Here is a 25,801-nt window from a genome sequence, read left to right as displayed (position 1 = left end):
GCACTATGTCTACACCACATAGGGTTGGTTTTTGGTTTGTGAAATGCTTCAATTGCAATACAATATAGATCTATACTATTTATTGTGACTACATCAAATCCTTCACACTATTTATGAAACTATCTATACAATTGACATGAGGTGGCCAAAAAGAGAAGTTCGAAGAGTAATGTGTAAGAATGTGTCATTTCATTTCGATCCATCTCATCTCATCTCATTTCAAATTATGGCACTTAGCAAGCACCGCATTTCACTCTTTCCTTCCTGTGTTTCCTTTCGCTTCTGCTTTAGGAAGCCCCGGAAAATTCAAAACCTTATCATCGTTGGCTACTTCTTCCCCAGTGCTCTGTCTCGGACGCTGTCACTGAAGGTACGACGTTGCTTCTCCTCCTGACGCATGCTTACGTCTTAGGGTTTCGTTTCATCTCTGAGAGAGAGAGAGAGAGAGAGAGAGAGAGAGAGAGAGAGAGCTTCCAATCTGGAGGCACTAGACGCAGCTCGCCGCCTCACATTGTACCAGTCTTCTGGCAAGCTTCCTTTCAATGTGCATTGTAACTCCTTGTCTTCTGACAGCATGACACCTTTCTTCATGTGTGGCATTCTGATCCACCTCTAGAGTCTTCGCTGTCAACCTTCCTTTTTGAATGCATTGTAACAGACAATCTGACTCTGTGTTGGATTGCAGGTTGTTCTAGTTTCCTTCTATGCCTCAACACTGGTTTTCAGCTTTGAAGGTGCCCAAGAACAGGGACAGTTTCTAGCATTTTACACGCCATTGTGACGATAGCGCTGGAAACATGTGGACGATACTTTTGTTGTTATCGAGTTTATTACTGGTTGCAGCTTTGATTGCATACTTTCTTGATAGCCATGTTGATAAGCCAAGTAAATGCCTTCAAGAACTTATGAACTGTAAGCTGAGTGGAACATCGCAGGCGAAGCCTTGGAGTGATGCTATTGCAGGTGAAAAGAATGGTTTCTCATCTCAAACATGTCACATTTGTGGTAGCTTCCGATTTAGGGGATCTCATTTCAGAAATTGCTCTACAGCTTCCAATAAGAAAAGCCAGGAAATGTTGTATCCACAAGACTCTTTACTGTCTTTGAAGGAGCATCTTATCGCATATTCAAAATACACTTTTGAGATGCTGATCAACAGTGCCAAATTTGACATTGCAAAGTACATATCCACCATGTTCAGGTTTGTTTGTGCAAGAAACATGGATAAAGGAAAGGGTGAAAGTTGTGGCTGTTCAGCCTCCATAATTGTTCCGCAGGTTGGTAGAACTGAAGCTGTAAATGAAACAGCGTGCATAAGTTCATCCCCTTCTCCAGTGGGTTCAGTTGCTTTGCAGGCACCATCAAGCTGGCTTACAGATTCCATACCACATACAACTACATCACAAGAACAGAAGAATACAGAGTCTGGTTTAAACTCTGCACCTTTTCGCAGGCTTGTGTTGGAAATTTTGATGTCCCCTTCTGTCACCACAGTTGATCAAGAAAATAAGAGCAGTTCGTGTAATGCCCCAGGATTAAGGCTTAAGTTGGAGACCAGTGCCTCTTTGGAGCATTTGGCCAATATTACAGATGCTTGCAGTCTTTTGTCAGATACACAGAAAGAGCAAGACCCAAATGCAACAAGATTATTGTGCTTTCCTGTTGAGGGAGTGCCTAAAGTCGCTAGTGTATCCAGTGATGGGGAGGTACTTATGCCTATAACAAGTGCCAACAAGGGCTCTTTAGATGTTAGAAATGGTAGCCCAGAATTGACAGTTGTTGAGTGTAGAGCAGTTATGAGTCAGAGTTTAGATGATGTTGGTGGGACCAAGGCCTTGTCTCAAGGAGTTGATAGAAGAAACTATTCTGGTCAATCCGATCATATCATATGCAATGCTTGTGGTACTGGACCTGCTGCATCATGTACTTCAAGTGTGACAAAAATGAAGCAAGCTACACAAAGTAGCAGGTTAAAGCTAAAAGCTAGCAGTGTATCACCAGACAACAGTACGATAACTGACTTGAAAACTGATGGCAAACAGGTTTATTTGCAGTCTTTGGAAAAGTCTTCACTTCTGTCAATGGATAGTTTAGGTTCCATGTGCATAACATTTATGAAGGCTGAAAATGGAAGCAGTGGCTCAGGTGGGGACTCAAGCAAAGGCTTGGCACAGCCTGCATCTGCATTGGCTGCTTTGAATGTCAAATCCATTTCAAGCAAAGTAGGAGGAGGAGGAACTGGTTTTGTACCATTTGATCTCCACAAAGGAACATCGAAAAACTCTTGTACTGCACAGTCCATTGTACAGGGCAGTTCTTCTGCAGCAACTGCTTGTGATGCATTTGGAGGGTATGGAGGCAGGAGCAGTGCAGATGCAATGGCACAAAAGTTTCCCTTACAAACAGTAACTTGCGAATCCAATGATGGCGAAACTGATTCTTCTAGGAAGAGAGACAAGAAGAAAAAGAAAAATAGGGGGAAAAAACCAAAAGGGAATGGTGGATCCCTGCTGTTAGATGCTCAGGAGCGGCAGGAGATTGGTAAAGTAGCTTTAGAAGCAGCAAGGCATGTCTCTGCTGTGCCTGAGAGGGAGATTGGATGTCTATGTGGCGCTTTGAAAGGTGGCTCACATAGCCATAGTTGTCCTTATCCTTTCACTTCCTCCGGAAGTATGTTGCAGAGGAAAATCAAAGAGCAGTATGATGAACTTGTAAAGTCAAATGCAGCCAAGACATTGACTCTTGCCCAGGTACAGAGTCCTCTTTTTAACACTTTTATAGGGCCTGACAGGTGAGTATATGCGGTAGCAGTTAGCATCATGTTCTGGGATGTGTATTATTTTTCTGCTTTCCTTCATGATTTTTACATCTATTTGTTCAATGTCATTGATCTCAATGTCAGATTGCAGTGCAAGGGGATACAAATCATGCATTCCTTTGGCTGTAAATTTTTGAGGATGATAATGTGCATGACCTATCTTGCAATAATTCATCAGTCCCCTTGTTGCAGAAACTTGTGTGCTTATGCCACTCTATTTCCAACCTGAGTAAGTTTGATGCTGTGAACCCTTAACACACTTGCAGAGTAATGCCATTCAACCACAATAGAGCTGTCCAGACAGAACTGATGGGTGATGGTTTTTTAGTTTGTGGGATTGAATGCGGTACATAACAAAACTGTTGTTGACAACTAAGATAGTCTGTAGTCTGTAGTCTGTTAGAAGGTGATATGGTACATCAAAACTGATGTTACCAAGCTGATTGCCACTCATGCAATGAAAGGAAGTAGAAGCAATATGCATGCAAGACGAGAACACAAAAAAACACATGACGAAAAAGCAATAACAATAGACACGAGACCTCATAGAAGGGCAACAAAAATCAAAATCCATATCATAAACTAGAGATAGTAAGCATACAAATTAGTGGAAGGTACATGGCTCCAGAAACGAACCTCTGACAATTTGAGCTCTCTCTTCGTCTCTCTTTCCCCCCTCTCACACGGTGATCATAAATGTGTGGAGAGACACACGCACTCTCTCTTTCACACATACACACACACACTCTCTCTCTCTACACACTTAGTGTGAGAGATTGGGATGTCTTGAGAAGATCAACATTGTGTTGTCCTTGGACATTTGGATGAGTGCTAGTAGCATGGGTCACAATGGTCATGAAGTGACTTGGTGCGAACACACTAAGGACATTTTGGGGTTAGGGGAGCCGAGTTCTTTTTATATGACTCAAGACCCTATTGTGCACATTTATTGTGCCATCACCACTCTTGGACTCTTGGTCCATTGGTTGACGCATTCGTATGCAGGGATGATGTGGGTTGGTGGTATGGGATTCCAACTCTTGGCATGTGCTCATGACTCGGAGTGCTGCTAGCTCCTAGGCTGGGGTGAGCCCGTTTGGCTGTGGCTAGGAGGTGAGTTTGATGCCTAGCTCCTTTTATTGTGGATATGGTTTGTGTCGTGTCTTGTATGTAGGTTGGATCCTAGGGGGATGTTTCAAACATTGGCTCACTTAAGTGGTGTTAGGCTACATGTAATCTGGCTACTTATATATCCAAATACAAGCCAATTAAAGACCTAATACATATATGATAGACACTATGTTAATACTCTCTCAACGTGGGTGATCTATACAATGAAATATACATATCGTAGTGCTTGGAATGGGTCAGCAAACCAGATCCATTGAATGTTCAACAACGTTCCATACCACAATAGATTCAAGAAAACCCTCAAGGTTATCTTACATATGACCACGGCAATAGATACACCATGTATAGTTTGATAATACATTGTTGAGCCACTGATATTAGGGTTTACACTTGGCCATGCTTATCGTGCATTAACCCCTAACTTAGTCTCCGTTTAATGGTGAGGGTGTGTAAGTGGAAAGGGAAGTGAACATTGAGCGAACAAAGGAGATTGGAAGAAATGTAAGGAATAAATTGACAAAAGATTGAATGATGCAAGGTTGCTAATTTTAGCTCCAACATGCAGCTCGGAGCATCAATATATGAATTAAGGGAGTGAGGGTTTTGAAGGGAATTGGCCCATTTTTCTCATTCGGTGAGAAATTCGGCTCCAAATTCAATAATGCCTAGATGGCCTCTCGAAATTCTTTGAGCTTCCCCAATTTCCCTAGATCTAAAATGTTGAGCACACTCCATAAAGAGGTTGAAACCCTAATTTCTAATGCAAATTCTTCAATTTCTCTTACTTGGCATTAAGAATGAGAGAGAAAACTCAAAGATTTGTTGTGAGAGATTGCTGAAATTGAGCTGTTGTTTTTGGTTTCCATCCTCAAATGGATTCACCAGCAACAATTGGTGCATTAGAGGCTGTAATTTATAGGATAGAATGAGTAGTTGCTAGCTTCCGCAGGTCAAGTATATGCAATCAATCGCCTTCACCAATATGGTCTTCAATGTGTGGGAAATAGCCTCAAAAGCAATCGACAGCAATTAAATTCTCTCATCTCAAGCGTCCATAGTTGGATTTAGTTTCTCTCTGCCTCTTCTCCTATCCCAAGTCAATTTCATGGGTAATTTTGACAAGTGGTAGACTTCTTTTCTTGATTTTTCAACCATTTTTAGCTTTGATTAATTAAATTTTAAAATATTAATTAATCTTTAAAATCTATGTTTAGAAAAATAACTGTGCTAGCCATGATCTTAATCTGTATGGGGCAATCCTACTACAAAATCCATAGAAATGCTAGTCTATTTTCTATTAGGGATTTGTAATGGATGCAACATGCTTGCTTGTTTGTGTTGTTCAGCTTTGGGCACTCATGCACGTAAGACTCAACCGCAATTCTAATATGCAGCTAATAAAAATAACGGGTGACCAAGGCGAAAGTTTGATGTATGCGAGAGTGTGTAGCGCTGGATGTATCGTGAACTTGTATAAAGTTTTCTTGTGGATATCTTGATCATTGAGCACACACACTTTGCCTTGTTTAAAAAGTAATCCATTTCGAATGGAATACTTTTCTGCCATCTCTCTCTTCGGGCGCTCGATTTGCTTGAGCTTTGTGGGGGACTAGGTTTCAGAGAAAGATAGAAATTAGTTGAAATTTTGGAGGACGCATTGACTTTAGGGATTTGACCAAGAGTATCGACAACCAAATTAGTTGTGTTTTTTCTATAGTGAAATTCAAAGTTAAACTCTTGCATAAACTCTATTTCTCTTGTCTTACGATCACAAAGATCGGGTTGATTACATAGGTATCTCAATGAATGGTGGTCCATCCAAATAATAAATTAGATGCCATACAAATAATGATGCTATAGTTTAAGTGTATAGATTATTGCAAATGACTCCTCTTGGGTAGTATAACGTATTCGAGTATTAGTGAACTTATGACTCTTGAATGCAATAGCTTAGTCATTTCAATAAAGGACAACACCTAAAGCATAATTGCTCACATTCATATGAACAACCTCAAAAGGTTTATTCACATCAATAATCTTCAACATTGGTTCAATAATGCCAAGCCATTTCAATGTTTGAAAACATTGATGAAGCTCAGTAGTCCAACCAATGGATGGACTAACGTGTTGCTTTTTGCTTATGATGTACTTAAGAAAATATGCTAAGGGTTCAACAATATGATGTATCAATTACTAAAAAACCCTCATAAAACCTATAGAAGATTTCACTTACCTTATGGTTCCCAGAATAAGCCAATTGAGCACTACTTGTAATGGACATTATGAATTTTTGGTCCTATCTTTTGGATTGACCAATGCTCTCACAATCTTCCAACAAATAATGAATGATTTATTTCGTTTGTATCTTGCAAAGTGGATAGTCGTTTTTCTTGATGATATTCTTATTTATAGTAAGTCGTTGGAGGAGCATGCCAAATACTTACGTATCGTCTTACGTCTCTTAAGACTAGAGTAGTTGTTTGCCAAACTATCCAAGTGCAAAATCTTTCGCACAAAGCTGTTATATCTTGGTCGTGTCATCTTGATCGATGGCATTTAGATTGATTCCGAAAAGAGAATTCTTTGAAGCTATTCGTATTTGATAGTATTCGAAACTTATGTCACGGAGACATGAAATTTTGGAGATGCTTTAATCTTGTTAGTAACATTTAATTAAGTTAATAATAAAATGTTCAAGGTTGTTAAGCATATGTTGCATACGATAGTTATTTGATGGTAATATGCTAAGGACCTTGAGGATGCAATGAGTGTCAAAGGTAAAAGTTGTGATAAGTTATGCTAGTAGGACTTTTGTTGTCAGTTGGTGTCAATTTTGACCATAGTATAGTTGATTGGTCTTGGAGTGTTCGTAGTGACACTAGGGACTATGCATTAATTAATTAAGTAATGCCAGTCTAAGGGTCAACAGAGATTGGGAATCACTCTAGGTTGCAAATGGCCAAGCCAATTTATTTATAGATCGTCACATTTAATTTTGGGCAAAGTCAGAAGGGTTGAAATTAATTTTCAATATTAATTAGTATTAAAAATTAATTTAATGGTTGGATAATGTTGAAAAATGGGTTTAGAAGGTTGCCACTTGGCACAAATATCCATGCGATTGAAGAAAACGTTTTTGGGATGGCGGAGATTGTTGCTTTTCATTCATTTAGCTTGGGAAAGAGAGAGGAAGAGCCATTGGAGGTAAGAGACAGTAGCCCGGAGGCTAGGGAGAGCATGTGACATCATTAGTGAGTCTTCCAGTTGCTGGCGACAGTAATTAGAGGCAAGCAATAGTAGTTGGGCCTCTCGAGGTAGCAAGCAACAATGTTAGGGCTGATGGAGGTAGGACAATAGCCAATTCTGGGGCTTCTTTGTGAAGAATTTTTGGATTTTCTTTCTCTACAGCTCTCTCATACCTTTACCTAAGCAAATCTTTATTTTTTTTCAACCATTCTCAGAAGATCTTAGTCAAATTTGGTAGACAACAAAGGAATTTATGTTGTAAACCCTAATTTATAGTAGAAATTAGGTTTTAGCAGCCACCTTGGGACCCATGCCATCAGTCAAGGACATTATACATTGGAATTAGCATTTGAAATTCAAGGAATTGTCAAGGATTTCATATGTTAGCTCATCCATTGTGAATTTGGGGTAGCATTTGGCTAGTTGGGGTCCCATTTGTGCAAGTCCTGGGTGAAAATCAAGGGGCAGGGCAATTGGCCCAAATTGCTTGTTGATTGTTTGTACAACAAGGGGCTTTTGGATCAGCAAAGGAGATTGTGAATCTTAGCTTGTACGCAATCCATTGGTAATATAAATCAAAGAATACCGCAAGGGCGCTAGTTTTGGGGCTAACAGGGTGTCTACCGTACAAGATTGTTAAAGTAAAGTGTGTATTTCAATTTATGCTCATTTATCGATTGTTGTAATTAAGTGCTTAATCAAGTATTACCCCCCTCTTCAAGAAGGAAGGCTGGTTTCATGGCTCCATTGCTAGGATACCACGCAATTCTTTGATTTTGTGGGAGGCACCTGATTGCAAGCCAAAGCCTTGTGCTAGTGCTGATTTTTATGCACAGCTGAGTAATTACATCAAGATGTCTTCATATACTGTCAGATGGAGTCAAGCAGTGATGATGCCTCTTAGTATGGGCATTCACATGGGGAAGAAGAAAATGCAATGCTCAATCTTGGACAAGGCTCACATGATGGAAATCAAGCTGAAAATGTTGCTGTTGGGCAAGATGTAGGGCCTTCTAGACAAAATGAGGCTGATGACCAGCAAGAAGAAGAGGAATTTGATGACCAGTTCAAGGATTGAATGAGGACAGTAGCAAATCTCTTTGGAATTGGCATAGGATCCTTAGTTGACTCGATTTTTGATTGCTCTCAACAAGGATAATAAGGGCAAGAAGAAGTTGTCAGAGTGCAACGGTGCAGATGTGTATGACCAAGACTAAGAGAGAGAGAGTGAACACACAGAGAGAGAGAGAGAGAGAGAGAGAGAGAGAGAGAGAGAGAGAGTGAGAGAGAGAGAGAGAGCAATGCTGATCTGCAATATAAATAATGCTGAATAAGGAATATAGATATGTACATGGGTGCAGTTTGTATATCTGCATATCTCCACCTCAATGATGTCACCTTGTTGTATACCTCAAAGTCTGCAGCAGTCAGCACAGTCTCTGCCCCAAACTGAGCCTGAAATCTGCGATTAGAATGTGTCGTAAGTGTCCTGGAAATCTGCTATATACAGCAGAAAATAAGGACCAACAAAAATAGAAGTTGACTTGCTAAATTTGGCCAACCTTTAATTTTTGGCCAATTGTAGTAAAAAACTGTTCGATTGTTGCTGATGTGGCACAATTGTTGATGTGGTGACTCGGTGGATGTGTCTGACCGCTCGATTGCTGATGTTGCATTTTGTAGTAAATGTGATGACTGTATAGGCTGATCAAATTGTTGCATGGACACATGCTTGTCCAAGGGTTAACCAAATGACCATATCTCTAACACTCCCTCTCAGATCCTAGACATGGCATGATGTTGAGGGATTTGGAATGTTGATGGAGTAAAGCTTGAAGAAGCGCCTTCGTAAACAAATATGCTAGGTTGTTCTCTATCTGGTAGTAAACCGCATTGATAGTCTCACCAAAAGCTTCTCCCAAATGAAATGGTACAAATATGGGTTGGCAGCCAAGCTCCTCCTATAACTTGCGAAGCCACATTGTCTTGCATGTGGTAGAAGATACCATTCGATACTCTGTCTCAGTTGAAGATAAGGCAATGGTGGGTTGCTTCTTACTGCTCCATGAAACAACACTTGTACCAAGGTAAAGCAATAACCTTGTCGTGGACCTCTTGTCGTTCACATCGCGAGCCCAATTTGAATCGCTCCAACTTGTAAGCACAATATTTGAACCATTTGTACGTGTTGGATATAAGATGCCGTTCGATACTCCGCCTCAGTTGAAGATAAAGCAACGGTGGGTTGCTTCTTACTGCTCCATGAAACAACACTTGTACCCAAGGTAAAGCAATAACCTGTTGTGGACCTCCTGTCGTCCACATCGCGAGCCCAATTTGAATCGCTCCAACTTGTAAGCACAATATTTGAACCATTTGTACCTATTGGATATAAGATCCCTAGATCGGGGGTCCCCCTTTGGAACCGCAAAATCCTCAAAGCAATTTGCCAATGTACCTCTTTAGGTTAGTCATGAAATGTACAACATATCACAAATCAAGACGAGTGTTGAGAAGCCAAAGTAGGGACCCAATAAGCTTGCATCCGTCCATCTCAAACGTAGTCAAGAGCTCTTGCACATACGGTTTCTGGGAGATGAAGATCCCTAGCAGAGTTTGATAGATCTCATGCCTTAAGAAGAAATGGAGAATTCCCATGTTCGTCATCCCGAACTTCTTGTGAAGTGCTACCTTGGTTTCCTTGACCATTTGAACATGATGACTTGCCAAAATCAAAGCACATAGAGCACAAACAAAGCATGTGCCTCCTTTGAAACATGGACGTAAATCTGTGGATCAGTTGTGGAGCGTTGATAGCCTAATCTCTGCTAGAGGAATGAGTCTATCTTCTCGTTCCAAGTACATGGAGCCTGGTTGACGCCATAGAGGGCCTTCTTTAACATGTACACTTGTCCATTCGATGAGGAAAAGCCAAGAGGTTGCTCAACATGGATTTCCTTCTTCTAATCACCATTGATGAAGGCAAACTTCACATCAAGCTGATAAACCGGCCATCTCTTATGGCTTGCTAAGGCAAGAATGGCTCCAATGATAGCCATCCAAGCTGTAGGTACGAAGGTATCATGGAAATCCACCCTTGGTTATTGGGCGAAACCCTTGGTTACAAGCTGTGCCTTGTGCTTATCCAAAGTACCATCACTTTGATATTTGGTCTTGAAGACTCGTTTGACACCAATTACCTTCCTATGAGTGGGTCAAGGCACAAGATTCCAAGTGCCATTTGGCTCAATAGCATTCAACTCTTGCTCCATAGCCATGTCGAGGCACAAGATTCCAAGTGCCATTTTGCTCAATAGCATCCAATTCTTGCTCCATAGCCATCTTCCAATGCGGTAATTGCAAAGCCTCCTTCATGGAGGTGGGCTCCCTATCGTGCATAAGATGAGTCATCAAACAATAGTTGGAACAAACAGGCTCTGTGAAACATGCTGGGTTTCTTTGAGACTACCATGGAACATCTTGTGGCTGCCACTCCTCAGGGACCCTTCAATCCCTACATGAGGGGGTGTATCACGTGCCTAATGAGGAGGCGGCCCGAGCTCTCCTCGTTTTGCTCCATTTGAAGAAGTCTTTGGAACATCCATCGGCAATGGTTCACGTGGGGAGGCCAGTGGTGAAATAGAATCCTCAGCTGAAGAGGAAGCATTCTCAAGAGGCACTGGCTCTATTTGAAGAGTCTTTGGTGCCCAACTATCTCCAGGATCTCCAAGTACACTGTGCTCCTTACCCCCCTCTGAAGTTGGAACCTCCACAAATCGCACATCATGTCTAGTGTAGACATCTTGCTTGATGGGATTATACAAGCAATAGCCTTGGGATTGTGAGCTATAGCCCCCAAACACCTGTTTCTTTGAAGCCACTTCAAACTTGTCCTTCTAGGTCTTTGGGATATGAACATAAGCATCACATCCAAAGATCCTAAAATAATAAACATTTGGCTTGGCTCCAAAATAAGCCTCATACCAACCATGGCCGAAATAGGTGACTGATTGAGGATGTGGACAGCAGTAGCCATAGCCTTGGTCCATAGACATTGAGGTGTGTGACGATGCTCCATCTTGGTACGAGCCATTTTGATCACACTCTTGTTCTTCCACTTCAATATGATGTTCTCTTGAGGTGTGTTTGTGTTGGCAAACTCTTGGTGAGTACCATGATTTGCGCAAAATCTAGCAAGCTTGTTAGAGATAAACTCTCCTCCCTTGTTTGACCACAAGGTCTTTAGCTTCTGACTTAATTGGTTCTCTTCAAAGAGCAACCAATCCTTGAAGTTGGAGGAGGCCTTTGACTTCAGTGTCAAGAAGTATGCCCATGTCATCTTGCTAAAATCGTCAACAATAAGCATGAAATACAAACTCCCCTTAAGGGGCTCCTTTCGCATAGGTCCACAAAGATTTGTAAAAAGAAGTTCCAAGGGCGCTAAAGGCTGCTTTGAAGCCTTGTTGGGAATGGCATCATGATGTTGTTTTTCACAAGTGCAAGATACATAAGGCTACTGGCTCACCATGGCAAACCTCGGACAAGCTGTTCCCTAGAAGCCTTCCGAAGGAAGTCATAGTTCAGGTGGCCAAACCGAGCATGCCAAAGCTCGGATCGAGTCTGTGAAGTAAGAAGAAAAGAAGTCGAGGCAAAACGAGACTTCAACTCCTAGACTACATTCTCCTCATAGCGTGTAGAAAGTAGTGAGCACCTTTCTCGAGCCACGCTCAAGAATCTTGAAAGAGTCTGTATCAAACTCAACTAACAAGCCAAGAGCACAAGTCTTGTGCACGGAAAGCAAATGGTAACCCAAACCTGGCACATAAAGCACCTTGGAAGTATGAGTACCACCTTGTCCATCTGGAATTAGTTGCATATTACCCCTACCTTGTACGGAAATAGAAGAGCTATCTCTTATGAGAATCTGCCTATGTGAAGGTTGCAAATGGGTACACTTGTAGAAGAAGGGGCCATGTTAACAATCCATTCACGGGGATATGGGGCCATAAATGCACCATTGGAAGCCTTCATGTTCGATGTTTGATCAACCTCCAAATGGAGGAAAGTAGTTAATGAGGGGGCAACCATCACTCCAGAATCCTTTGAAGCTTTCTCCTCCTTGGTATCCTTCTTATCCTTGTTGGAGAAATCCTTCTTCTAGTGACTTGCCTTGCCACAGATGTGACAAGTAGAGTCCTTCTCTTTGTCCTTCTTTGGTTTATCGTCCTTCTTCTTCTTGTTGTCCTTCCCCTTCTTCTAAGAGGATTGACTTGTCAATGCCTCCCACTTGGAGGCATTTTGCTCTTTAAATTGTTCCTCTTCGTCCAAGACCATAGGAACCAACTCCTTCCATTGAAGAATCGACTCCCACCAAAGCAATCAAGGCAAAGTAAAAAGCACCAAACCTAAGCAGTAATTATGACAGAAGAGTTATTGCCATGTCTTCAGATGTGATCACCTTGTGAGTGTACACAATGGGAGAGAAACATGAGCATAGAGAGAAGTAGAAACAGAGAGATTGAGAAGAAGCAGAAGATGAGGGAAGAATATTGCAATGATTGAAGAAGAATGCTAATACCATGATGATGGACCGATTAGTTCCTACATGCAAATCATAGCGTTAGTGAGGGTATCATATCAGGTTGATGATGATGGCACCATCGATGACGGAGGAAGATGATGGAGTTGGAGTGTGTACTTGCTAGAAGGAAAAAAGATGATGATTTGAATGATTGCCAAGTGTGAAATGACTATAGATAGCCACAAAACCTATAAATTGGCCTACTCAAATATGGAAATGCTATAAATGCTGGCCGACTAGCATTTAACGCTGATCATGGCATAATAAATGTCTAAAAAATGATAGATGGCCACCAAATAATCCGACTAGTAAGGATAATGTCCAACAGATGTAGACAGCCTTGGAAATGCAGAAATTGCCCATGGAAAACACATTGGAACCCAACAAACAATAGAAATGCACCCAGATAGCCACTATAGAATGAGTAGCCTCCCCCATCGAAACACATGATAGACCTGTTAGAGCTCCAAAAGTCCTTGTTTGACTTAGACTGAGGCTCATAGGCAGGAGATAACGAGGCATGATAAACATGACTGCTAATACCTCCTCTTAGATCTTGGATGCGGCAGAAGACTGAGTAAGAAATGGATCTTGGGGTGGCAAGAGGAATGCCAATGTGGATGAAGAAGCTTCTCACGATCTTAGAAAATCTCCTCTGAAATACCAGGGGACAAGAATTCCAGAGCCACATCATTGAGATGATTCCCCTGTGAAAGGGATGTGGGATATGAGGGAACCATTGGAGAAGAGGATGGGGAATGAGAAGGAACCTATGGAAAAGACGGTGCACAAGGGAGAACGGGTGTGGCAATAGACAATTTCCTTGGTGGACCTTGAATAAGAGAAGGGGAATGGAGCTTGTAAAGCCCACTCTTCTGCCAACCTCTCGTAATAACGGCCCTTGCGGAAAAATCCTCAATATACACGGCTTGCTTGGTGATGATAACTCGAATACCAAGCCTTGCAAGGCCATAAATTGAGAGAAGTGGAAAGCCCAAGTTCAGAACATAAAGGTTGTGTGAAAGGGAGCTCCATGCATGGTGGGGAAATAAAGGCAAAGTGCCAATACCACAAATAGGCACCGATACAATGTCACCAATACTAACTAAACCCTCGTGGAGCCATATGACTAGAAGCTCAGCAGGAGCGGAAGGCGTAGCCCCATTGGACTGTGTAGTTGCAGTGGTCTGTTGGGGCTTTTTAGGCGGAAGACCTTGGGCTTTGAAGTGACACTCCTCTCTACACGGCTTGCTTTCTGGGAATGTTTGCAAAACTGGTTTTTCTTAGGGGGTTGCTAAATAGGTCTAGTTTCTTTGGTTCCATTTGAGGAAGAGGAGTCACCCTTTGATTGGCTTACCTTTGCATCTTGCGGGTTCTTGCCACTGTTAGTTTTTCCTCCTGAAGAAGAGGCAACGAACTACCTTTGCTTTGAACAAGGCTGTGATGAGGATTTTTTGTGGACTTGGTCATGCAGCCTTGCATAACGCAAAGATTGGCACTCAAACTCATAGAAGGTTGGCAATCAAGGCTATGAAATGATGTGCTGAATGAAATTAAAGTATTTTTTGGGCAACTTATTCAAGAAAAACATATCTTGATCGTTGTTTGACTTTGGAGAGCCAGTAGTGGCGAATTGGTGAGTAACTGCTGATATTCAGCCAACTTGACTTTCAGATCATCCCCTTCTTTAATAGAGAACTCTTGAAGCTCAAAGTCCAGATTTATGGGTCAAGTACAATCTCAGGCTGCGTAGCGGTCAAGAAGTTGACTCCAACGCTTTGACGCGAGCGAGAAGTGTTGTAATTGATAGTGAAACTCAGGAAGCAATCCTTGCATCAGCTCAACATTAGTTGTGGCATTGCGGGCTCTCCATTGATGGATGTAGTCAGGGTGTCGAGGGTCTGGCATATGCTCTAGACCAATGACGAGGTCCCAAAGATCCTGAGACTCAAGCACTTGTTGCATGAAATTGGACCAAGTGGTGAAATTTGACCCGTTAAAACAAGTCTTATCCGTGAAGGTATTCTTGGCCATTGTGACAGGAGTGAGAGTGCTTAGAGATGGGTAGTGGGAGAAAGGGTAATGTAGATAGGATGGGAGAGTGGAGTACACTTGGAAATGGGTCCCAGAGTGCCCATCAGACATACAGTGAGTGTGCAAGGTGGATCCATAGCTAGGGATGGGTTGGCTAGGCATGGGCATGGGAGCCATATGAGTAGCCCATGGTGGAGGTGGGATGGGAACACGTGGAGCAAAATATGGAAATCCTTGTGTAGGTGTAAGCCAAGGTAAGTGGAATGACTCACCATAAACTAAGGATGGAATCCCTTGTGTCTGAGTGGTGAGTGGTCATGTGAGAGGTGAATTTGGGGGTAGTGAGGGGGATGCCCAACACAGTCGTCCCAGGTGCAATGGGTGTGCTTATTTGTGGAAAGATGAGAGACACTGTGTTTAAGGGTGGCATTCCCCTAAATGAAGTACCATGGTGCAAAGAGGTAGAGAATGGGGCAGAGAAGGAGAAGGTGCTAGAGGCGGAGATGGAAGATCCAACCCCTAGTGTATGTGAAGCGGATGTGGAGTGTAATTCGAGATTTTGAAAAGATGATGCTAGGTGATCAAGGTGTGAGATAGAGAAGGGTGTGTTATATGCTCAAAATGAAACTAAAGCTGTAGATGTACCTGAATTTCGTATGCTTTGAGAGCCCCCTCTATTGAAGTTCACGTACGGAAAGCCATCCGGATCCTGTAGCTTAATAGAAGAAACATGTGAGGGTTTTGATTCATGCAACTCAAGAGGATTGTACAAACTTGACAGTGGACGTGGTTGAGATGATGACGATGGATCGCTAGACGCTCTAAATGCCGCATGTCCTCCATGATCGGAGAGGTGGCCAGCCTCACCAATTTGTCCGAATGTGGTAGTAAAATTGGTAGGAGGGGTGTAAACATCACTGTACTTGTTGTGATAGTACTCCTCTAAGTTCTCAGTCATGTTAGTGAAATCTGGGATAGTAGAAAAAGAAGGTGAAGGTGAAAGTGGAGTGTCATCCTCCTCACCAAGTCCATAATGCTGTCTTAGGGCCTCCAGTGATGGAGAAGCCTAATAATACACCATATGAACTGGAGAAGGTGTCTGGGACACTGCGATTTGGTTATGAGTCGTATTGTGTGCCTTACACAAAGACTAGCTCTCCACAATATCCATACTCTTTACAAAAGCACCAACTCTCATACCATGTGAAGAAAACTGCTAGAGTTTGCATTGAGGAAACATAGAGTGTACGACCACGACAAAAACACAAAGAGACTGACAAACACAGAAAGCAAAACTCAAACCCTAAATGCAAAACTCAAAACTCAAACACAAACAGAAGAAGGGAGAGAAGGACACAAATTTGAAGTGAATGAATACTGCAAATGAATGTAAGAGGGTACAGATACCATAGAAACATGAAACGGGGACGGGGACGGGAACGCCAAACCTAGGGAACGAGAACGGAATTTAAAAAAATAAAATTCATGAAAAAAATTTATATTTCACTTAAAATCCATGTGGACTTTGGAGTGTTAAAACTTAAAACCAAGGTATATAATCCACAAGGACAAATCATTTTAAGTTTTAACTTTAAGATATCATGTATCATTCTAAAACTACTCATTAGAAATTGAATTACAACTTACAAGGCTCAAGAGGTAAGCTATTCAATTATAAATAATAAAATCCATAATACAGACGCCAAAAATGATAAAACAATGAACAATGAACTAAACTTTAAAGTCTAAGCTAAAAGAATATGCCTATGAGCCCATTGCCGGAAAACTTAAAAGTCTACAAATATGAAATTGAAGTTTAATCTTTAAAAGAACATGCTCATTGTCCCAATAAAGACTACAAATATAAAGTCTAATCTCTAAACTGAAGCAAAATGCGGCATACCAAAATAGCCCAAAGGGCAACTGCAAGACTACAAAACTCAAGTACAAATATAATATCGGCATGGCACAACTGTCATCAGCACAAGTGTCACACTGTCATCAATGATCATAATATCATATACAATGTAAATGTGTCATGTATCATGAGACTCATGATAATAAGTAAACTAAATCAAAGATAATGATCATGATTTGAGGTTGCTCTAGCTACTCCTAAAGGGCTAGCCTCATCATCATGTGTACCATGAATTGCTACATCTCCCTCAACATCAACATGTGTCTCCTCTTCTTGTTGCATCTCCCACTCTGTGAATGGATCGGGCTTTGTTGTCATATTGTTACATAACATTCTCAAATTAGCACTAACGAATACTAGATTGTTTGCCCTCTCCACACCAAGACGGTTCCTCTTATTTGAAGCAATGTGAGCGTATGTACTCCACATACGCCTCATCATTTGGTGCCAACTCCTGCAACTTTTCATTTAGCCTATCCATAGCCTGATATACCTTGCCAATGCAAGGTTGCATAGCATCCGTAACCCTCAATAAATGCACAATAGGTGATACCATAGCATCTATTCGCTTTACATCATCCTAAAAAGTGGAGTTATTTGCTTTCTCCAAGCATAAGATACTTGTAGGAGTATTTGCCAATGTTGATGAGGTAAACTCATCACTAAGAAATAACTGCCTCAAGGCACCACTGCATTCTCTTAACCCACCTAGCATCAAGAAGTTAAAGGCAAATTTGGTATTAGAGTATTTTAAAAGTGTCTTCTTCGACTGCAAAGAGAAGTGATGGCGAAGAAACTGGTGATTCAAAACAAAGTTAACCATTTGAGCTCCTTGCTCTATGACAAGTGCAATCCATGAGAGGTTACCAATATCCTTTAGTAGGTTGTTGAAGCAATGAGCCAAACAATATGAAACTGTGATATGCGGATAATATCCTTGGATAATAGCATCTCCTGCCCTATTTGCGGGCTCTCCATCTGCAACAAATCCCACAACATGCTCTGGGCCAATAAGCTCAACACCTGTAATCCACTCTATTGCAAGTACATCTGCTGACTTTCCTGTCTGCGAGGCATCATGCGAAGATATGAAATACATTTCCAGAGAAGAGGATTCTTTAAGCTCTGACTCCAACTCGGAGGAGCCTAAATGCCTATATTGTGGGAAGGGGACACATCCAAAGGAGAAATGTTGGAAGAAATACCCTCATCTTTGTCCGAGATCAAAGGATGAAGCTAAATCGTCCAAGCCTTCTACCTCTACTCCAACATTTACACAAGACAGTGCTGAATAGCAAGTTTTAAATAGTCCCAAAACACACTTAATTAATGAAAACCCAAAAATGAGAAGCGGTCCGAGAGAGTTACAGTGGTTTCCAAAAACCCTAATTCTTTGGGACACCCTTCAACATCTATAAATAGATAGGCTATCCCCATTCAGCCTTATCCCTCCCATGTAGGTTTCTCACCCTTGTGTGCAGATCTCAGCCATCAATCTTCTACCACGTGACGGTCCAGCCTTCGTGATTGCTGCCATCACGTGGTTCTACTGTGGTGTTTTACTGCGGTATTCTACTGCCACGTTTTAGTGCGGCATTCTATTGCCACGTTTTACTTCGACGTTGTACTGCGGTATTTTACTGTGGCATTCTATTGCTACGTTTTGTTGCTTTGTCCACATCGTCAGGCATCTTCCTTTGTAGTTGCCTCAATCTCCTCACACTCTGGTGATTAGCGTTTGGTGTTTCTTTTACTTTGTCACTTTGATTGGTGGTCGTAGCACTTAGGATTTTGTTTTCGGTAGATGCCACTCTTTGACACACTGCTTTGCCCTTGAGTATCTGTATACTCTTACATTCATTTGTAGTATTCATTCACTTCAGAGTTGTGTTCTTCTCTCTCTTTTTCTGTTTGTGTTTGAGTTTTGAGCTTTGCGTTTAGGGTTTGAGTTTTTAGGCTGAAATTTTAGTATGAGAGCTTATTCCTAATAAAGAGAGAGATCTCTAATATATCGGTGTGGGGCTTGGGTGCTCAAAATGGAAAAGTAGAGGTTACAAATGATAAGTGTTTGCTAAAAATGATAAGTGTAGGGACACTTGTCTCTTTAAAATGACGCATGTACTATTTTAGATGCCACATATCACTTATTCAGAGAAAGGAGCTTCCAAACCTTCTACTCTAAAAACATCTCAAATGATTAAGAATTTGAGATAGTTGTTGAGCACAAAAATTGTTCCTTGCGAAATTTCAAAGCCTTTGATGTTTCCATTTGAGTAGCTTTTAAAAATAATAACCTTAAAATTTTAGGAGTCTCCAAATTTAGCTTTTGGAGAGCTTCATTACATAGATTCACCTGTTTATGGTTTATTTCTTCGATCATGAGCATTCGATTTCACTTTCTAAAACCTCTCATTATATATTCCTGTAGTCAATGTGACTATCCGAGTGTGAAAATCTTAGTAATTCGAGCTTTTTGGTCAATTAGACAGCTCAACTAAACTTTTAACTTCTCTTGGGCATCTCGTCAATGATAACCCAAGTATAATTATAGGGTATTTTGGCCATTGACCACCTTCAAATAGAAAGATGAACATTTAATTATATTTTCAAACACTTAAATAATGAAATCGCATTTTAAAGTATATGAGTACTAAATTAATTTGGAAACATTGAGTGAATATGTTTTCATAACAATTGATATACAAAATGTTTATTACGTTTTTCTTTTGTGATACTTTGCTTAACTTTATAGGGTTCATGTGCCTTGGTTATCATGTTCTCATCACTACACTCTGATTATTGATAGTCTTTGCTCTATGTGTTTTTTTTATTGCAAGAACTTGTCCAATCCCAGTGAGTTTGTATTTTTGGCATACTTTTCTCCTTGAAGATCCCTTGTTTTTGTTTATGTTCGTTGTATCTCCCTCCTCATTGCTCCTACGGCATGGCCTCTTGATGTACACATGTAGATATTATTTTCTCATCTCCTAGTGTTATGTTAGAGCCTTGCTGTGTTTAGCTTTGGGTTTCTGTGAGGATGCTATCTCTCGGTGCTTCAGATATTCTAGTTTTAGAGAGGGTGTCATACAACAAAAGAAGAAGTCTCAATGCTATAATTGTGGCAAGAAGGGACACCTCTGAAAGGGCTATATGACATTAGCAACTTTACAGTGAGAGCAGAGCAGATGGTGATGACTCTCTCGATGAGTCTTTCTCATCTCTAGGTGTAGCTTTAGGCTCCAACAATGTGGCCTCTATGATGGTTGTAGGGGACTCCCTTCCAAGTTGCTAGTATAGATGATGATGTGATCTGTCACAACTCTCCAGTGCTAGAGAGGGAATGCGAGAGGGTTATGAGATGGGGTCAGAGAGTCTCATCTATTAGGGTATATATAGGTGCATAGGTTATTGAAGGGTTTTTCTTGACACATCGACCAAAGTTGTAGGTTCAAATCTTGGAGCCGGGATTGACATCTAGGTTTATGATGAATTGGTTCTTTGACATAGAGCGGGTTCGGCTCCTAGTCTGAGCTCACATGAGGGGAAACTTTGGCAATCTCACCAAAGGCGGGAAATTTGGGGTCACATATGTTTATAGACATTTTTGATAGGGTGTTCTTATATGCTATTGCGAGACATTCTTGATAGATATTGGGAGTTGCTATGATTCTTCTCTATTTTTAAGAGTTGGTACGATCGACATCGATATCAGGTTCTCTTCGAGACACCTTGGTGATGGCTTGCGCACCCATTGCTTGGGTATCCATGGTTCTACTTTGATGGTCCTTGTTGTGCGTACTATGATGGGACATTCTCATTGTATATTGTATTGTATCAGATTACCTATGGTCTGAGAGAGGGTGTTAGGAGATATGTGAGTTAATGGTTGAGTCAATGCATGTGATTTAGTGGGCTAGGGCACCAATCTATTTCTAGATTATTTAGCATTTTATGTTGGCCGACCAACATTAAATGTTGGCCAACTTGTTGGCATTTATGGCATTATTTTTGCCTATTTATTTTAGATACTCCTCCACAGTCATTACATTCATTATTTAACAAGTTTTGGTGGAGAAATTGGAGCGAGTGCTAGCGCCTTCATAGTCATGACTCACATTGATTTTGCATTGTCTTATATCTTGGTATATGGATTCATTTCCCAAACATCTCTTTGCTTTTGAGTTCTTCGTGCAATGTTTTTTTCTTTTGCAATGTTTCTCTTTCCTTCGTTTCATTTTAGTGAATGCCATTGATAGTTTCAGCCATGGTTTATACTGAGATTATGCTTTGTTATGGTTGTTAAGTTAGAACAATTGTGAAACATGAATTATGGATGCATCCAATTGGTTTCTAGCAATAGTTTTGGAATGTTTTTCAATTTTATGTCATGTCTATGCTAGTTGGAAAATTTCAGCAAGCTTTGGGGATATGGCATGGTTAGACAATAGTGGTCAATGTTGTGATTGCGATCGCCTTATGTAAATTCCTACACTTCGTGTATTTTGCCAATTGTATTGGGAATGATTGTTGTCGCTCATCGAGGGGATGATTGTTTCGCTCATGCCATGAATTTATAAGGATACCCTCTCGAGCAAGAATATCGAAGTAGATTAGACTCCAATGGCTCTTGTAAAGAGAACATTAGTCAATAACAAATATGAATTTTTTTTTCATAAGTAACTATGTATAAAGGATTTACCTTTTAATGTATGAAAAAAAGATGCGTGTATGACACTATCAAACAATTTAAAAAATCATGTAATATTTGAAACAGTCTTTGAAAAAAGTTCCACAGAGAAATGTGAATGAACAATAAATGAGCTTCCTCGATAGGAAATGAGGAAGACCCTTATACTCCAACATCGATTAGGCCATCTCCAGCATGGTCCGATTCACGCATTCCACCACACTATTCTTCGAAGGTGTGTTTAGATGAGAATACTCTAGTTAAATGTCTTGATCCTTACAAAATAGACAAAGCATGTGAGAAGTAAACTCATCACCATGACATGCTCGTATGCCACGGAATGTGGAAGTAGTTTGTGTCTCCGCAAATACCTCCCACCCATAGAATTGGGAGTACGTCTCACTCTTGTAATCCGGAAAATAAGGCTACACATAACGATTAAAGTCTAGATACTTGGCTTTCCCCAAGTGAGGATCTGCTCGTAGGCTTGTGGAGGGCGGTGTGCACAAACTCTGTTGGGATATAAAGACCCGGTAGCCTCCGTGTATATAGAACACTCACATTGTACATGTGAACGTACCCTTTACATGCCCTAAGTATAAATACATTTTATTCTTTGTGTACCAACACATTGTTGGTACACTTTTATCGTCTTGAACTTTTCACTCTGCCAAAAACTCTCTCAAGCCGTCACACTGATTGGTTCACTCCTGCTCAACCTCCATCACTCTTTGCTGTGCCCCCCCTCAAGCTCCAACAATTGGTATGAGAGCTTAAGGTTCTGTGTATGCTTCTCAACTCGAATGCGACCTTTTGTAGGCAAGCGACGGGCAGAGTTGACGTGCAAACAAGACGAGGCGGCACTAGGCAGCAAGCGTGGATCGGGTGCCTGCTACTGTGCGTGGAACGACGCGACGTGTAGGCGACCTTTGCAGGCGGTTCGCGTCAACGGGCGATTGGCAGGCGGCTTTGGCGGGCAAGCGTCAGTCAAACGTGACAGGGTCGCATGACGGTTCGTGACGTGGACAGGCGCGCGACGCGACGCGACGGGGGTCAATGGATCCCCCCCGTTAGTTCCTTTGTTTTTTTTCAAAAACAAATCAAATTTTTCTCTAATCCCCTAATTACCACTTGCCTTGGCAGGTGTACACACCAGAGGCACAGTTTCAAAATTTGTGCAAATCAGGCCACAGAATTTGGGGCTTTTCCTAGATTTGGCATCATTCATACCTGTGAGTGACTTTTGAGTCAGAAATTGCAGACATCGAGAGCGGTGACCTCAATTAAATTGGGGATTTTGCAAATTTTGTCGAAATTTTACCTTTTTGGGTAAAGTTTCTTGACATTGGATCCCAGAAAATTGGGGCCTTTCATGTATTGGCAAAGCTTTACTCAGCTGGGTCAGATTGACTGACATTCATGCAATTTTGGACTTGAAATTTTGGGGATTTGCGCAGAATTTGGTAAATTTCTGCATCTTTTGCCCGTGCAGTGGCTGGTTAATGTACAAACAGCAGAGATTTATTTCTGGTTGAGGCAAAACAGCAAGTACTTTGGTGGTTCAGCTTGTGCTTCCGCAGATTAGTGCATTTACTCTTGTGTTCGTGATAAAATGGCTGCAACTTCTTCAAGTTCAGACATCAAGAGTTTGTTAGAGATCAAACGGTTTGATGGTCATGGCTTTGACCTTTGGAAAGACCGTATACAGGGCATTTTGTTCCTGAAGGATTGTGAGGATGCTTTGCAGGAAGATAAGCCCGCATTAATGTCTGATGCAGATTGGGCCAGAGTGAATAAAAAGGCTGTGGCTTACATAAAGATAGGTGTCACTGATGACATTTTGACAGACATTAAGGGTTTAGACACAGGTTATGCAATATGGGAGAATCTGAAGACTACTTATGAGATCACCACACCTGTTAATCAGGTCCATTTAATGCGTAAGTTGGTGAATATGCGACTGGATGAGTCAAATCCTGTAACTGAGCACTTGAGTGCATTTACAGGGATTCTAAATCAGCTCAAAGATGCAAACTTGGACTTTGATGATAAGTTGAGGGCGATCTTTTTGATCATGACACTGCCGGACTCGTGGGAAACCTTGGTGGTTTTACTTAGCAATGACCCCTATCTCTCATATGATGGGGTGAGGGGTTCTATCTTGAATGAAGAAATCAGACGTATGTCTAGTGGAGAAGGCAGCAACTCAGCTTATAATGTAAGAGGCGGGGCTGAAAAGAAAAATGCATATGCAAGGCAGAGAAACAGGAGCAAGAGTAAAGAAAAGGATAAGAGTGACATTACTTGCTATCATTGTGGTTGGAAGGGCCACAAGAAACCTGACTGCAGGTACTACAAGAAGAAACAAGAGAGAAAGAAGAATGCAGGAGATAAAAAGAAGAAAGAAGAAAAGATATATCAGATATAGTGTCACAAGACTGTGACAACTAGTACCTTTTTGTTGATTTCTTTATTACATATTTTATTTGGTTTTTCTTTTTGAAAGGATTCCTCTTGAAATCTAAATGCCTGAGTTGCATGGCCAGTATGTGAAACAAACAAGAATGTCTAGTGAGTCAAGACTGGACAGTTAAGGTCTAGTACAAGTTTGGAAGAGACTGAAGGCACTGTAGATTGACAAGCCTAGAAGAGACTTGTGAAAGTGTATATGGACAAGTGTGTTGAAGAACTAGCCTGGAAGAGACTAGTTCAAAGTGAAGATGGACAAATCTTCAAGAGATTAGTCCCTGTGGGGTCATCAGTGGAAATTTACTTTCAGTTGAGCTACATTACAGATTTGGATGTAGCCATAGTCTGCAAATATGGTCAGAAGACTAGTAGGGATGCAATGGAAGCAACTCCTAAAATTTAGGGAGTTACTATTTTTGGACCCTAGAATCTGTTCCCGTCATTATCTTTGTTTTTGTACGAGGATTAATCCTTTGGTTTGTGCCGAGGTCAAATTTTGAACCGAGGATGGAGAATTTTAGACCGAAAGGTTTAAACAAGAAAATTGTTACATGTATGCCATGTGTCACAATTTGGGCATAAATTCCCAAAAGAGAGAGAGGGCAACACAAAAACGAGTTTCAATGCATGGGGGGCTCATTTTTTGTGAAAGGGAGATGGATTGCTGCAGATGGAGAGCTCTTGAGAGCTGGTCTACCTTGTCTATGATGCACAGAGGCTTGAGCTTGCTTCCTACTCTCTCTCTCTCCCTGACAGTATGGTTATGCTGCAGAATTAAGGGCCTTTCTTCTGATTTAGGTACAGCTGTGTGGAATATGCTGTTTTTGCATGAGGCAAGAGCCTCCTTTCTCTAGGAACAGGAGTAGTTGTTTGCAGTTCCCAGCAGGGACAGGTGAGGGTGGTAACCTCACCAAGCAAGTGCCTGAAACAGCACTAAACCAGAACTGATTCTGGACTGTTCAGAGGATATTTCAGAGCCCAATTGATGTCAGAATCAAGGGGCACTTTGTCAGAGTGCAGCGGTGCGGAAGCGTAGGACTGAGGGAGAGAGAACGCAGAGAAAGAGACAGTGTATACTGAAGATCTGCTGTATAAAGAATGCTGAATACAAAGATATACACGGGCGCAGTGCGCTGGACTGCGTGTCTCCACCTCGACGATGCGACCTGCTGTCCACCTCGAAGTCTGCTGCAGTCTGCACTGTCTGCTGTCTGAAATCTGCGAACAGAGACAGAGATCTGCACGGCACCGGTCTGTAATCTGCGACAGAGAATGATAGGCAGACTGCTGAAAAACGTCAGCAATAAATAGGCGAAAAACTGCCTGGAATGGGGCTCAAAACTGGGGCGCAGCCTGGTAAAAGTGGCTGCAGGCAGTCGGACTGCCATGTGGCAGTCCGACTGCACAGTCCGACTGTGCAGCAGTGCTGCTGGTCCGACTGCTGCAGCTGGACAGGCTATGATCTCTGACACCCCCTCTCAGAGCCTGGACAGGGTAAAAGCCTGAGGGATCTGGAATGTTGCCGAAGTAGAGCCTGAGGAAGCGCCTTCGTAAACAAATCCGCAAGATTGTCCTCCGTCTTGCAATACTCCACAGTGATGGTCTCATCCAAAAGCTTTTCTCGGATGAAGTGGTACTGGATCTCAATGTGCTTCGTCCGGGCATGAAAAACAGGATTCCTTGCCAAGGCAATGCAACTCTCATTGTCACATCGCAGCAATGTAGGACGAGTCTGGGGGCACCCAAGCTCCTCCAACAGTCTCCGAAGCCACACAACCTCGCATGTGGTGGAAGACGCGGCCTGATACTCCACCTCAGTAGACGAAAGGGCTACCGTGGGCTGCTTCTTGCTACTCCATGAAATAACACCTGCACCCAAAGTAAAGCAGTAACCTGTTGTAGACCGCCTGTGGTCCA

General features: G+C 41.6%; 1 protein-coding gene across 4 annotated transcripts in view; it reads left to right on the top strand.

The window, feature by feature from the left end:
• The first annotated feature begins 216 nt into the window (after positions 1 to 216).
• LOC148038439 (CA-responsive protein) overlaps positions 217 to 25,801 on the top strand; it is a 46,514-nt gene continuing 20,929 nt past the window's right edge. Inside the window, exons 1-3 of one of the 4 annotated variants that reach the window (XM_087672051.1) lie at positions 217 to 370; positions 686 to 963; positions 1,051 to 2,750. In XM_087672051.1, the coding sequence (XP_087528177.1) occupies positions 798 to 963; positions 1,051 to 2,750 (1,866 nt within the window). In that variant the 5' untranslated portion in view covers positions 217 to 370; positions 686 to 797. Of the gene's footprint in view, positions 371 to 390; positions 592 to 685; positions 2,751 to 25,801 lie in introns of those variants that run through there. The other 3 variants (XM_087672031.1, XM_087672046.1, XM_087672039.1) reach the window with 3 other exon arrangements.

The sequence above is a fragment of the Lygodium microphyllum genome, chromosome 3, assembly GCF_053477565.2.
Source record: "Lygodium microphyllum isolate KBCC chromosome 3, Lygodium_microphyllum_v1.1.10, whole genome shotgun sequence".
NCBI lineage: Eukaryota > Viridiplantae > Streptophyta > Polypodiopsida > Schizaeales > Lygodiaceae > Lygodium > Lygodium microphyllum.
Note: the sequence above shows the minus strand (reverse complement) of the source record. Positions and strands in the feature narration are given on the sequence as shown.